The sequence below is a fragment of the Gymnogyps californianus genome, chromosome 2, assembly GCF_018139145.2.
Source record: "Gymnogyps californianus isolate 813 chromosome 2, ASM1813914v2, whole genome shotgun sequence".
NCBI classification, from domain to species: Eukaryota; Metazoa; Chordata; class Aves; order Accipitriformes; family Cathartidae; genus Gymnogyps; species Gymnogyps californianus.
The window spans coordinates 70393972-70410081 of NC_059472.1; the positions used below are offsets into that span (position 1 = coordinate 70393972).

General features: G+C 44.5%; 1 protein-coding gene across 1 annotated transcript in view; it reads left to right on the plus strand.

Moving 5' to 3' along the window:
• Positions 1 to 13176: 13176 nt before the first annotated feature.
• The window catches only part of LPCAT1 (lysophosphatidylcholine acyltransferase 1), a 64351-nt gene continuing 61417 nt past the window's right edge, over positions 13177 to 16110 (plus strand). The window contains exon 1 of the mRNA XM_050891210.1: positions 13177 to 13321. Coding sequence (XP_050747167.1) covers positions 13205 to 13321 — 117 coding nt within the window. The 5' untranslated portion in view covers positions 13177 to 13204. The remainder of the gene's footprint in view (positions 13322 to 16110) is intronic.

The following is a 16110-nucleotide window of genomic DNA, read 5'->3' on the forward strand; positions in this document are numbered from 1 at the left end:
GCCTCACTCTTTAATAGTAAGACCAGTTGTTCTCGGGGCACCCAGCCCCCTGAGCTGGAAGACAGGGAAGGGGAGCAGAAAGAAGCCCCCATAGTCCAAGGGGAAATGGTTAGCAAACTGCTACACCACTTAGACACACACAAGTCTATGGGGCCGGATAGGATCCACCCATGGGTACTAAGGGAGCTGGTGGAAGTGCTCACCAAGCCACCTTCAATCATTTCTCAGCAGTCCTGGCTAACTGGGGAGGTCCCAGTTGACTGGAAGTTAGCAAATGTGATGCCCATCTACAAGAAGGGCCAGAAGAAGGATCCAGGGAACTACAGACCTGTCAGTCTGACCTCAGTGCTGGGGAAGGTTATGGAGCAGATTATCTTGAGTGCCATCACACGGCACAGGACAACCAGGTGATCAGGCCCAGTCAGCATGGGTTTATGAAAGGCAGGTCCTGCTTTAACCTGATCTCCTTCTATGACAAGGTGACCCACTTACTGGACGAGGGAAAGGCTGTGGATTTTGTCTACCTAGACTTTAGTAAAGCCTTTGACACCATTTCCCACAGCATTCTCCTGGAGAAACTGGCTGCTCATGGCTTGGATCGGCGTACTGTTCACTGGGTAAAAAACTGGCTGGATGGCCGGGCCCAAAGAGTGGCGGTGAATGGAGTGAAATCCAGTTGGCAGCCGGTCACAGGTGGTGTTCCCCAGGGCTCAGTATTGGGGCCAGTTCTGTTTAATATCTTTATCAGCGATCTGGACGAGGGGATCGAGTGCATCCTCAGTAAGTTTGCAGACGACACCAAGTTGGGCGGGAGTGTTGATCTGCTTGAGGGTAGAAAGGCTCTACAGAGGGATCTGGACAGGCTGGATCGATGGGCCAAGGCCAATTGTATGAGGTTCAGCAAGGCTAAGTGCCAGGTCCTGCACTTGGGTCACAACAACCCCAGGCAATGCTACAGGCTTGGGAAGAGTAGCTGGAAAACTGCCTGGCAGAAAAGGACCTGGGGGTGTTGGTCAACAGCCAGCTGAATATGAGCCAGCAGTGCGCCTAGGTGGCCAAGAAGGCCAATAGCATCCTGGCTTGTATCAGAAATAGTGTGGCCAGCAGGACAAGGGAAGGGATCGTCCCCCTGTACTTGGCACTGGTGAGGCCGCACCTCGAATACTGTGTTCAGTTTTGGGCCCCTCACTACAAGAAAGACATGGAGGTGCTTGAGTGTGTCCAAAGAAGGGCAACAAAGCTGGTGAAGGATCTACAGAACAAGTGTTATGAGGAGCGGCTGAGGGAACTGGGGCTGTTTAGTCTGGAGAAAAGGAGGCTCAGGGAAGACCTTATCGCTCTCTACAACTACCTGAAAGGAGGCTGTAGCGAGGTAGGTGTTCGTCTCTTCTCCCAAGTAACAAGTGATAGGACAAGAGGAAACAGCTTCACGTTGCGTCAGGGGAGGTTTAGATTGGATATTAGGAAAAATTTCTTCACTGAAAGGGTAGTCAAGCGTTGGAATAGGCTGCCCAGGGAAGTGGATGAGTTATCATCCCTGGAGGTACTTGAAAGACATGTAGACGTGGTGCTTAGGGACATGGTTTAGTGGTGGACTTGGCAGTGCTAGGTTAATGGTTGGACTCAATGATCTTAAAGGTCTTTTCCAATCTAAACGATTCTATGATTCTATGATTTGGGATGTAAGATTTTCTTCTTGTATCTGGAAGATCAGCATTTACAATTGCTGTAACTGGAGCACTGTCGATAAATCAGTTGTTGTGACAGTAGTACACACTGCCATCATGAAGGAGCAGTACCCGGTGTTGCAATGTATCTGGAAATAACACACACTCATGTGGGCTGCTGGTGAGATTCATGTACCCAATACACTGAGTTTATTCACGGAAAAAATACTTCTCTGTTGTTTGTCAGAGTTACAGAGAAGTCTGTAGTTACAGTAAGACTGGTTTATCACTCTTAATAGGGAAAGGCAATTTGTTTTCTTCTCTAGGCTTCAAATCCCTTTAATAATTACTTTGCTATAAGAGAGGAATGGCTGAACTTGGCCCTAGGATGACTGACAGTGAAATTTGCATTGACAGACAAATGAAGAAATCTGAGGTTGAGGCTGACAGATCCATTTAGCCTATTCTGGGTGAGCAAGATGTATAGAAGAAAGGGACAGACAGAGCTGCTAGAATTTTGAACTGCAGATATCCCTTCTATGAACCTCTGCAACTGATGAGGATAGCCCACTTTGCCCTACCACATCAAGCCTTGACTGCGTGCTACAGATTGCACGCCTGTGTGCCTAGTAAAACAGTGTCCGTAAAGGGAAGCATCATGTACATTGAGTGCTCAGAACATCACCCAAAATAAAAATAGCTACACCGCCTCTCCCAGATTTATGGCCCTCACTGCTGAGTATCTCCTCCCGTGCTTGTCTTTTCCCCTGCCCCATGCCCCAGTGCTACCTCGTAGAGCACCCAGTAGAGGAAGGGACAGGTGGTAGCAGTGGTCAGAGTGGTCCTGATGTCCTCTCAAGCCCATGTCCCTCACAGCAGCAGTCAGGCTGCATTCTCCTATCCCACAGAACAGAAGAGGTGTTGAAGCCGCTGTTGCCACGGTGTATTTCTGGTTGCAGAGATGGCAGCCAAACATCTTTCACTGCAGCAAAGAGTGGGGGGTCTTACGCTCAGCCTCTCTTCACCAGGGATTTGAGATGGTGTTGGTCTCTATTCCACAGCAGAATCCCTTGGGCTCACTCCATTACCTCCAAAGCCATCAGGCTCTCTGATGTGTCCTCTTCCACTAGACCTGGTGGATTGACTCACCCTAGTCTGAGGAGCCTGTGATGAAAACATGGCGCAAGCTTATCATGCTTTCCTGAACTTGAAGGCCCTCTCAAGGGCCAGGCAGCCTCCGCCATGACTACTAGGTCAATGTAAATAGGTTTGCAGCCTCTTCAGTGACTGCTGCCAGCTAACCGGAATTGCTAGTTACTTGAAATCCGTCAAGGAAGGACAGATATGCACTGCTGTACACTTCTGGCATCTCCTTTCAGGAGTTTCCACATGCAGATGTAGAACTCAGCTCCTTCATTCATTGCTGCAGAATGACCCTGCCCCAACTTAAAATGGTAGTGGGTGAAAACTGTTGTGATTTAGCTATCTGTCTGGGCTACCTATAGGTAAGCACTCTGCCTAAAAACCACACAGGAACAAGGAGATACACCAAGAAATATCAAGAATTTTGAAACTTACTGAACTTGGCACAACAAAAATCAAATTCTATCCATCCTACCAACATACTTGTGTGTGTAAAAAAATTCAGCCTCCAAAGAAAAAAGCTGGAAACCAAAAGCTGTGCACTCCATGGCTGATGACTAAACGTGGCGGAATATAAAGACTGGCTAAAAAAATATACCAAAAAAACCAAATGCCTATTGTACAATTTGTCAATGCATCTTCACTGCAAAATACAACGAAGTTGATCCTGTTCGGGTTCTTTTCTACAAGGAAAGAGCATTAAGCAGCAGTCCTGAGTGAATAAGAGCAACATGCTAGTGTAACAGAGGTTTGGGGGGTTCATAGAAGAACATAAGACATTGTGGGTTAATTGACCTGTATCTTTTGCATAGGGATATAAAACTACAGTTTTTGTATGCGGTCTGTGACAACAAATTACCTGCGTGTAACCAGTTCCTATATGGTAAATGACACGAGACCAAGAACTGAAAGTATGGTGTATGCATCTGTGTGCCTGAATATATAAAAATTATTATTATATATTATATTTTTATAAATATGATGCAGTTGCAAAGCTTCTGCTAAACTGGGAGGCTACCAAGCTATGTTTCTTGCAAGTCGGAGAATAAGCCAATGACTAGGAATTTGACATTCATCACAAGGGAGAGGGCCAAGCTAAGAGGGTGTTCCTCACACACTGTGGATTCTCGCATGGTTCATTTTTGGAAAGCGGTATAGAAGATTCTCTTCATCATGTCAGACATCAGAAGGCAGTGAGTCGATGGCACAAAAGAGGCAAAGTTACAGGAATAAAGTTTTCCCATGCTTTCTGAAGAATCCCAAGGAGCAGTTAAAAAGGAGGAGAAAAAAAATGCTTTACACCATAGCAGCAGTTCATCTGAAGAAAAAGCCGTCTTCTGAGAAACATCCTTTTAAGTCATTGTCATTCCCTGACTTCACACACTCTTCATGTGACAACAGCCTCACCGATGCTACAGATACGGAACTTGAGATTTTTAGGGCAGTTGAGCCCTGAAATATATTTCATCTTGGCTACCTGTCACACTTTGCTTTTTCTCTCTGATGCTGACTGCGACCATTGCCCAAGTCCCTGGCTGCTGGCAGATCTCCTGTGCAGTTCATTAGTTTAACTTCCTAGCCAAAGAGGTAAAGTCCACCACTTCCGGAGCAATGGCCATTCAAGCAGAACACCACATGACCACCTAAGTTGATCTCTATACCTTCTGCCCCAAATCCCAGACAGCAACTTCTGCATTAATTTCTATTTCTATTAAGATAGACATCAAATCTTTACTAAAAACTTCTAGTGGGAGAGATGTAAGCATCTGAAAGGAAGCCTTTGAATGTTCAATTATTTTCTTTTCACTAGCCCTTCCCCAAATCTCCTCTTCTCCACTTTAATTTGAATCTGGATGCTTTTAGCTTCTGCTTGCAGTCATTGAATCTTGTTATGATATTGTTTTCTGCAGGGTTAGAGTCATCTACCACTAGAAATCTCCTTAAGTGCATGTAATTATGAATCCCACAGAGTACATCAGACTCCAAATTTCTCACCAGCTGTTTTTTTTTCCAGACCGTGGAATATTCTTTTGTGTTCTGGCTGAAATCTCACCTAAAGGCTAGTGTCATTTATGAAGAGAGGATGTGATACTCTGGTAGCAATCTCACTCACGCCGCAAGCAAAGGACTGCTGGGGCAGACACATGCTCAATCCAAACAGGAGAGCCATGTAATTGCATGCTTATGACATGAGTGGGAGCCTGAACGTTGTGTTGGGAGGATCAGCTAATTCTGGGCTGATGATCCCCTTGCCCTCTTAATAAATTTCATCATCTCTGAATACTGTTTCCCTTCTCTCTGGCTCACTGTGATGTGAGCCAGAGAACTACAGCACATGAATTAAAGGATACAGATAGGGGCTACAACCACCACGCAGGCATGCAACTACTGCTGCTTCCCGGGTACAGCTTGTGAGTAGCTCTGTATTGCTAGCAACGCGCAGGGGCAATAATCTCCCCTGGTCCCTTAGCAAATCCTCTGCTGGCTGACCTGTGATTACTGGTGGTTGTGGGTGGAGTTGTGTGAAGTCACACAGATGAGCTTAAACCTCATGTAAGACATTTTGTTTAACAGGGGCTGTTCAGTGGACCATCAGTATGACTATTCTTCTCTGCCACCGAGTAGATTTTCTAAGATCTATCCATCCTTGTCAAAGCTTTGGGAAAACAATCTGATCCAGTCAGCAACAGCACACTATGAATGAAGCAAGAGTCACTAGCAGGGAGTTCCTGCTAACTAATAATTGGATACCTAGTACCATCTTTTTCCACCTTACACAACTGAAATAAAAAAAATCAATTACCTTCTGGCAAGGGCCAATGAAAAAGTGTTAAAATCTGAGTACAAGATTAGTATAAAACAGGGCTATGCAATTTATAACTGAATCATTTCAAGTGGTTATTGCTACTTGACAGGGTTTTAAACTTTCACATTAAATTAAGGCATTCAGTTTTGCCATCCTAGTGAAAGAGTTTGTCATCATGGCTCACTGTTGTAAAATATTTCCACTGAAATGTTACTAACACAAAATGTTGTATTCAAAGAATTGTCTTTTTATTGGCAAGATGATCCTGAATTTAAGAAAAGCTGTAGAAAAGTTAGGTACAATCAGTCATATTAACTAACCACTGCATTCTCCAGTGCCTAGAAATCATTCATAGCATGAAGAACAGCTAAGTGATACTCAGCTCATACAAAAGCCTATCTAAATTTAACTGCTGTATCATGTTAATGAGAGATAAAATGCCCTGCGTCCACAAACAGATGGTGTTAGCCCACATTAATAAACTCACTGGAGAACTTAATATGCTTAGATTTAGATGGGTTATTCCACTGGATGACACAGTCGATGACGCATCCTGAAGCAACATATCTGTATTTGGCAGTTCTTTATCATCTTACTCGGTTCTACTGGCTGCACCGTCTGCTCTCCCTGCATCCTGTCCTGCCTCTGGGTTATCCTGACTGGCAGATATACAGGTGCAGCCCTTTGTGGATCTTTTTTGGGGAAGCCAAATGCAATCGGAATAAACAACTTACTGTTGCGCAGCCATATTTTGTATTTTCACAGGATCCCTGGATTTTACTGACCCCAGGGAAGACCTGTGCATCCATCTGTATTTGGAGAGCAGTCAGTGTATCCCTGCTCTCCCCACCAACACTCTCTCGCCCCCCACCCTCACCCCCAGCAGGGGGAGGGGCATACAGGTAAGAAAGATATGGCTGCCTGTTTCTGCCTTGTCCTGTCTCATTTGAGGGCTGCAGCTGCCAGGGAGCTGGCATGGGCAGGGGCATGAGCTGGGCATAAAGCCACTGGCACCACTGTGAGTCCCATATGGTCTCTTTTTCACTACAGGCTGTGATTTTGCCTTCCTATAATCTGCCTCCCAAGGCAACAGATTGAATCTGGACATTCTTGCCCAGGGATCTTTTGGCAGCTCATCCTATTTGCACTTCCAAAAGCATAAAATGTTTGTATGTTATGTTTTGCATATTTAACCAGTGTTACTAGCTCATAGTAAATAAATATTTAAAACATATTAAATAGTAGACTTTACTACTTCAGAAAAATTAGATGAAGCATTTCATGTGATTGGAAAGTGGTACTGGATGTGATTGGACCACGGTATTAATTTCACAAAGGCTGCTTCTGGTGAATTCATTTATATGGATTTGATCCACCTTATCAGCAATCTCCAGGATTATTTTGTTATATGAATAATGCACAAAGCTTCCTAAAATAAATCTTTTGGATACCTCTTTACTCATCTTCTGAATAATGTTAATTTAGTGCTCTTTAAATAAAGGTTGCCTAATACAAAACCTTTGTAAATACGTCCAGTAACTTAGAAATGAGAAATCACAGGAAGCAGGCAGAATAGAACATGTGCAAACTGAAAGTTCAAATGTGTTGGAATTCAAAACGTATTTTCATAAGATATTGTAATATTTGCACAAAGATACAAGTGCGGAGTCTGCAGAAACTTTAAGATGTTCTTATCTACTTTATATAATGTAACCTGCAAGATGGAAAATGTTGACTCAGTAGTTAGTATCCAACTTGCAAAAATTACCATGACAGTCATATGGAGCTTTAGCTGCTGTATACCTGGGCACGGGCTTTAAATATGGGCAGGGAAAAATTGCTTCTTTTGAGTGTAAGTACATCTGTAGAATTTGATGAGCATGCATATTCTACTTGCAAACCACAGATGTACCTGAAAAGTCACAGAAAAGAATTCAAGGATTTCATTCCCTACCTTCCAAGATTATCTTATGTCAGGGAGAGACCATTTCATTTCCTCAGGATTGCTCTTTCCTGTTGGGACTAGAAACATAAAGCGTTTTTAGCAAAGACATTCAGAGAAAGAAGAGGAAGAAGGTGTATGAAGATGAAAAAGAAATGAACACAGATATAGAGGGCTACAAGCATAGTAAAGCACTGAAAACATTTGCTGCTTTAGTTTGTACCTAGTCCCCTTTATCTGTGCTCTATTTTCATCTTCATACACCTTGTGTGTGTGGCCATTTACAAGGATGTGGTTTTTCAAGTAAGAACTGAGAGGATTCTAGTCTAGATCTGAACCATCTCTAAGAACCAATACATTTAAAGGTCAGTGAGATATTACCAGAACCACTATGGCCTCTTTCTTCTGGGTTTCAATCTAAGAACAATAAGGGAGAAATAAAACACACAAGACGAATTGGGATACTCTTGATCAAGTGATCAAGTATGAGGCAGATCTCAGATCCCAGAGCAATTTGTTCCACAGTCTTGGATCAGCCTTTGAAAGAGCTGAGCAAGGCTCCAGCTGCCCAAAATTTCATCAACTGGGGAAGGATGGAATCAGCACGCATTGCTCTTTAAGTGCGCTCACCCTCGTAATGCGGAGTATTTCCAGTGGTGTGCAGGGGCAGGGTTTGTGCTACAAGTGTGGGCTGCTCAGCACCTGGCAAAGACTCTGTGACACCTAACACATGTGCCTTCTCCTCCTCCAGTACTGAGAGGCCATCGTCAGATGGGAACTGATGAGTTTGTTCGCAATTGCTGAAGCCAAGGTCATGTGTGAATTATAACACTGGGAATCCTGAGGTGAAAAGTACATATTAAGTGAACAATTATTGCTTGAAAACCCTGAATTATGTTTCCTAATAATTCCTGAATGAGGGAGGTCTCATCCTTTTTTTTTTTTTTTGTCACAAGGGCCTCTTATTTCTTCAGGCTGACACATCCAAGATAATACAGCGCTATCAAAACAAGAAACTGCTCTTCTTCCCACAGACCTGCCACTAACTCCAGCCACTCCTTTCCCATTCAAGAAAGTCAGATGGATTCTGCATTTCCTCACAAATCAGAAGAAAAATGTGAGCACATTTTCATTGCAAAATCTGTACTACTGCTAGTAATTCAACATGAGCTTATTTGATTTTTCTCTTCACAGAATACATTTTCTTTCAAATATTTTTAAAACTTTTCCTGGTTTAAACACTGAATAGATTTGCAATGGAAGTAATGAGGGAAAAAATAAGAAAGAAAAAAAAATCCCAACTAGAAATTCCCCCCCCCCATGGAACATGTGAAATCAACTGTAGAAAAGTTCTCTTAAGGGTGGAGGTGTACCTGAATTGTGCTTGAATAGGTATCAGCTGATTCTACCAAATGGCCGTCAAGGTCAAGGACCATCATAAAAATCAAAGCAAGGACTTTTCCTAGGCAAGAATTTATTTTTTTTTTTTTTAAATAAAGTTCAGTGCTGTGGTCAACATATTTGCTTTTTATGAACATTTATTTGATTTGTTTTAGAGAAAACCGTTTCAGTTTACCTGTTAAATATTGAATACTCCTTTTCCTACTTCAAGGCTCACAGAAGCATATTTCATAATTAATATTTGTATGCTTTTTATACTTGAGTCCTCTTATTTGTACAGCTCCCTATAAATCATATGAATGAATGACAGAAAGGACCAATTAGAGCTTTTGCGCACCAGGGTAGAATGGCACTTACATGTTTGTGCAATCTCATTTTAATGGTTTCAGGTTTCAGTTTCCCTGAGGAGATTATTTGAGAGCTTACTGCAATTTATTCTCATGATAGTCAGCTCCAACATTTCCTTTTCCAATTGTACCATAATACACTTACATCCAACATAATGTATCACACATTTTCTCCTCTTGTGAAGCAAGGTAGATTCCATAAATCCTGCAATAAATTCATCACCTCTTCTTGTGTCTTTCTAAGTCCTTATCAGATGAGCTATGTAGCATATGCCAGCCTTGACAGCAACATCATAGTTACGGCTCTTTTCTGATTTGCACAAAAAAGTAGCAATCTAACCCCAATACTACAGATGTACTTTATTCAATCTCCAAAGTAATTCACAAAAACGATACTTGTTTTTAAATAATTACATTATGCTATATAAATATAAAATACTGCCCTTTTTTTATGCATGCTTGCAGAGTCTTACCCCTATCTTCTCAGGGTCATAAAATAACATTCCAGGAGCAACTTTCATCATGTGTCTCTGAAAGGATCCAAATAAACTTTGAGTTCACTGCACAGAAAGCAGTAGCGTCGTGTAACTGTGGTTTATTCTGCCTTGCCATGTGGGCTGGTCCCTTCACCCCTCTGTTTATCACATGCTAAACTGGTTTGCTTGCAGACTCCCAGCCTGCCTTTTCCATTCAAGCCCTGCCATGGGATTGCCCCTGTTCCAGGGCTCGCACTCAGCTCCTTCACTGGGCAGATTTTCTTTCACAAGAAACAGGGCTTAGATCCATCTTTACAATTACAGATTAAAGGGACTACAGAGATGGGGAAACACATTCCTGCAAATTTAAGCAAGCTAGGCTGTACATTTTAAGTTATACTGATTGCAGCAGAATTTTAAAGAAAACAAATGAGAACCAAAATCCAGGGAAGCAGCTCTTAACCTCCTAATAGTTCATGTATGTTCATGAAGATTTTAAAACAACCTAGAAGATGGCCATCAAATTACGACTCATGGAACATTATTCCGACCCAACAAATGAGTTCTATAAAACTACAAAGTCTCCCGGAAACAGTTTCAGGTGGTACAGATGTGGTAATTAGAAAATAATAGACTAAACCCATGAAAGCAGTAATAAAAAGTTAGAATACTGCTTGTGCACTCAGTAATACAGAACAGGTGCTCTAATAATGAAGGTTTAAGAGCTAGAGGAACAGGCAGGTGTCTAACACGCTACTAGATTTTACAATTGTGGAAGATGCTACAAATACCAAAAAATCTGATGCAAATAATAATAATATTAGATCATTTTTGGAAGCTGGCTTTAGAAAACTAATAAAACACAACTAGCATAACTAAAGAAGCCTGCTCGCATCTCACAGCTGAACCCGTTCCAATACCCTCATCGCATCTTGTGTCCTACGCCTACCAGACGGGGAACGAGCACATGTGCTGGAGCCCTCCGATGGGCTGCGTGCTGGGAAGCCGGTGGCCGCCACCTCCTGCCCGCTGACCTGACAGGAGAGCTCCTACCGGCTGGCAAGCCGGGCAGATCCCTGTGGGGAGCTGCAATGAACTCCTCCCTGGCCACGCAGTGTGCGGGCCCTGTTAGAGGGAGTCTCTGCTTCATTCTTCAAGAAATCCGTCGTTTATTATTGAGATCAGCCCTGTATGGCTGAACTAATCACTGGCTTGAAGTCACTGGAGAGGGAGAAAACGAGAGGGCAGCCAAATCGCTTGGAATGCAGCTAAAATACTTTAGAGAGTCTAAGGTTAAAAGCCATCACTGGATTCCACACTCTGACCATGGGCCAGTAAGTCTTATCACTAGTCCCGAACTGAACCGAGGAGCTTGTTTATGATTAAAACCGTTACATTTGCATAAGGTTATCTCAGCCCCCGACCGCTGATTCTTATGCTACGTTTTTTCTACCATTTTAAAAAGCTTTAGCATGTGGTACTTTTTCCTTGTGAAGGTATTTGAACACCGCAGTGAAGCCAACTCTTGCAGATCTTTTTGACAAATTAAATTGATGTAGCTTTTCAAATGTATCGTTGTAAGAGACTTCCTCCAGTACTGTAATATTTTGGCAGGTCTTTTCTGCACCACCTGATCTTTAACGTCAGAGCTGCACGCCTTGTTCTAGTATCAGGCTCATTAATGGACACAGTAATTCATTTCCTGTACGCTAATCCTGGTAGTACATCCAACAGTCATACTGCACACATTCCACTGGGACCTTATCTGTAATAGTTTACTTGAAATTGTTTTTAGACGATCTCTTCCAAGACACAAGCTCTCGTTCCAGAGGCATGGCTTGTATTCTTGGAAAATCTATACACATTTGGCTGTAAAAGCCTGTTTGAAAGTGTTAATTTTACTAAGCAGTCCAGATGACAGTGCAGTTGCTCTCACAGTAGTTTACCAAGTCACCATTTAGCACATCCACGAATTTCATTAACAGTGAGTTTATTTTGGATCTTTGGTAAAAATCTTGAAAGACGCTGAGCCTGCAGAACCTTGCAAACCCCAATATCATGAAGACTAACCTCTGGAAATTTTTCTGATCTTTCAAAAGTCAAAAACTATTTATCTGTTTAACACATTAACTGTTTAATAGCATTAGCCGTTAGAAGTATATATGGTATTAATCATAGGACTCAGAGACCATTTAGCAGTTCTAAGCCTAATGATTAGGAACTGTAGAGTCATGATGTTTTTGCAGTTACTGCTATCAATTTATCTTTAAACGTCACTGAATAAGGCTATCAGAATTGTTTTATAAGACCTGTGAGATGATTGGTATTAAGGATATCTTACATATTTCTTTATCAAACGGTTTATGTATCTTTTCTACTGTTTTGCCTGTGGTTGACGTTAAACAGTCAAGAATTGTACCGGTCATTCTGCTTGATCCTTTGAAAATGGGCAGAACACAAGTGCTTTTTTATTTCTCAAGAACTTCTTTTATATTTAAAGATATATTAAACCCGCAACTTAGATACTTCCTTAGCCAACTCTGTCAAGATCCCATGGTGCACATTAGCCAGATTCTTCACTAAAAAACGTCTAGGTTTGCTTGGAACAGATTCCCCGTAGACAAACATCTCGCCACGTGATGCGAGTACAACGTCTTGCTTCGTGCAGGTACGGCAGAGTTGTTCATTCAGTATCATCGATCGCCTGTGTCGTTACCGCTATAGCATCTAAGAACCATCTCCACCTCAGAGAGATTCCCCCTATCCCTTTTTATTTCTCCATTATTTTTTTTTTTTAAATTCCCCTCAGCTGTCCCACACTCAGCAGTACCCTCGGCTCTGGGGCCCGAGCGACGTACCAGCCCCGGCCCCGGGGCGCACCTGAGCGGCGGCAAGTCCCCGTCGCCGCCCCGGCCGCTGGTGCCCCCTCAGCCGCCCCCCGCCGCCCTCCCTAGTCCTCTTCGTGACGCCGCGTTAGCGCAGCCGGCGGAAACCCCCGCGGCCTGCCCCCGAGAGCGGCCGGGCGACTCTCCCACAGCCCGCCGGGCGAGGGGCTGCCTCAAGGGGCGGCGGGCGGGGCCGCTCTCCCAGCATGCCCCGAGGGAAACGGTCTGGAGGGTGGGTGGGCGCGCGAGTGCGCGCGCGGCGGCGGCACGCGGCGAAAGGAGGGAGGGTGCGCGCGCGCCGCACCCCCTCCCCCCACCCACCCCCCCCAACCGACGCGGAAACCGGCGCCTAGCCGAGCCGCTGTAGCCGGCGCGCAGGGCGCATGCGCGGGCCCCCAGGAGGGCGGGGGCCGGCGTCTAGTGAGGAGCGAGCTGGCCGCCGGTGCCCGCCCGCCGCTACTCGGGGACTAGCGGTCGCTGCGCAGCGTAGCGTCCGCGTCCTCCCCCGTGGTGGGCCGCGCGTAGTCCTGCCCCGCCATGAAGTTGAGCAGCCGCGGCTGGGGATGCTGCGTGGCCGGCAGCCGGGAGCGCGGGCCGCCGCCGCGGAGCCCCTTCGTGCACCAGCTGCGCCTCAGCCCCCTGGAGAAAGCCAAGGTAGGGGCGTGCAGGGCCCGCCCCCCCCCATCCCTTACCGCCGCCGCCTCCTTCCGCGCGTCCCCCGCGGCGTACCGGCGGGCGGGCCGCGTCCTGCGGCGGGCGAGGACACCCTGCCGCCGGCGCTTTGTGAGCCGCCGGGGGCGGCGGGACCGGGGAAAACGGGTGCGTGTGTGTGCGCACACCGGGCTTGCGAGGGCTGCGGCGGGTGGGTGGGCGGGGGCGGTGGTGCGGTGCCCGGAGCGGGCGGGGGGCGGCCGTGAGGCGCGGGGGCTCGCGGGGCCAACGGCTGCTGTAGCACCCGCCGCTTGGAGGGCGTGTTCCTTAACTGCTTCACCGCTGCTTTCTTTGAAAAAAAAAAAAGTTTTTTTCTAAAAAAAAAAACGGGTTTGTGTTGTGTTGTTTTTTTTTTTAAATGGGGGGCAGGGGAGCAGTCCTGTGGAGGCACTCTTTTCCAGCGTCGAGTTAAGGTATGCCTGGGCCGAGGCATCCCGTGCATCTGAAGTTTGGCCCCTGGGTAAATAATCCCTGTGGCATAATTTACGCATTGTACAGGTAGCATGGGATGACAGGAATCGGTATTAAAATGCAAATTTGCAGTTGCATGGCTTTTTGTTTGGTGTTTTTTTTTTTTTTTCTTCCGTGCCTCTGCCTCACTCATCTCACACGGTGAGCAGTAGGTGGTTGGATATTCAGAGTGCATGGCCCTTGTCTTAGGCTTTCGGTAAGATCTGGGTCACGTGCTGGATGAAGAAATACCGTCAAAGGCTCACCTAATAAGGGGTTGGCCATTTCTATTACTTTCATCGCTGTAATACTTCAGTTCCTTAAAGCTGTTGTTTTGGGGGCCTAACAGCCTACAGTACCTATCAATGTGGAAATTAAGATCCACTAATATTGAACCTCTTGGATCAAGGTGCTTTAAATCCAACTTCAATTTACATTCTGAGCGAAGTTCATTGTTGCATTGCCCTGTTGCTGTCCAGATTCTTAACACAAGACATGTATGGCCTGACTTACAAAACATCGGAATGTGCCTCATGTTAAGTATCTGGCAGCCAAGGAATTCATAGTAGACTCCTATGGAAAAAGTTTTACTTTTTTTAATCAAGTTTCCCAGTATGTATTCAGTGATTACTGATAAATTATTGTTTGAATGGGAGAAGGAAGAAAAGGTGTGTGTCATTAGCCTCATTCAGTTTATACCTAGAGCTTCCTCAGTAAGTCACATGGTTGTAATGATTTCTTTTCCATATAACCTTACTTTGTTCCTTAAGTCATGTTTACTGTGTAATTAATGAGGTAGAAGTCTTTCAGGGAGCCGAGAGAGGCAAAGATAGCATGTGTTCGTACGGAATAGGATTGTACCTAATTATAACAATGTTTTATTTTGCAGTGTTAATATATCTTTTTAATGTCGCTTTTTACTTGGTTATTTATAAGAAATTTTAAATATACTGTTGGGAGAGCAGAGTACCAGTTTCACAGTTTTTGCAGTATTGAGTCTCATAGGAGCTACTAGCATTGCTGATCTGTTGTTAGTCCTAACAGACCTTTAGCCACTTCACCAGCAAAGTCACTGGTCGTAGAACACGCCTGCCTTCTGTGTGGGCTGCCCTGTACATCTGTATGAGTCATCAGCTTTGCCACTGGATTTCAAGGATTTGTTATTTTCAATGAAAACTGTAAGATGTGTTTAAAGCTCTGTAGTTTTTTATAGTGTGCACACCAAAGAGTGTGGCTCGGTCTTGCTTTTTAAGTGAGCAATCTTTTATTGATGTACAGCGGCACAGAGTTCTTTAACCCAGCCTTTCTTGCAGTCTTATTTTTGCAGTTTTATATGAGGAAAAAGCACACAAGCTGACATACAGGACTGTGATAGATTTTCTTCTTTGCCTTAATCGTGCTTTCCTAACCTCTTCGCTGATTAAAAGTTGTGCTCGAGACAGAGGCTGTTACAGAAGAGCCGTGGAACTGTTCCACTTACGAGAAATGCTGCTCTCTCAGAAGGGGAGACTTCTTGAATGGGGAGGCTGCTTTACAGTGAATTACAGCAGTGAGTGTTCTCTTCCGTACAGTCCTGGCCTGTTACTGAGGGTTCGGTATGAAGTATTACAGCTGAACTCACTTCCTGTTGAGCTGTAGGTGCATATTGTGTCACAGGTTTTTCTGTCTGCCCTGTGAATCTAACAGGGGTGAGTTCTGGGATTGCAAAGCCTATTGAGGAAGGTTAGGAACATGTGGGGATTAGAGGTACGTGAAGAAGTTGGTGAGCACAGGGGACTGGGAGACAAGACTGCTTTGTCTGACAGTCTGTTCTCTATTGCTGATGGTCTGCCAGATAGCCCCATTATCTTCGCTACCACCTCATCGCTCCCTCATCCTGTGCTCTGCAAGAGGTTAGATTAGCTTTTTTGCTCATTCATACAACTCAAAGTAAATGCATTTTAGAACATTTCAGCCTGAGACTGTGGGAGTGAAAAAAAGGTAGAAAGTAAGAAGACAAAACAACCACAAAGAGGAAGAACAACAGCAAAAAGAAATCCATTTGAGTGCCAAGGAATTGTTCACATCATCTTTTATTGGCTTTATAAAAACTGGGAGATAACATGAGTGTAAAAGCAGTAAGGCTATTTGAGAACTGAGTCTCATGCTTCCTGTAGAAGTGATGGTTATTTTACTCTGATCTGAGGGTGACAGTGGGGGTCATTCATGAAGCTGTTTTATTTCAGTACTATAATAAAAAGATCCTTTCTGGAAGAAAGACAGACGTGATTTCATTAACCATG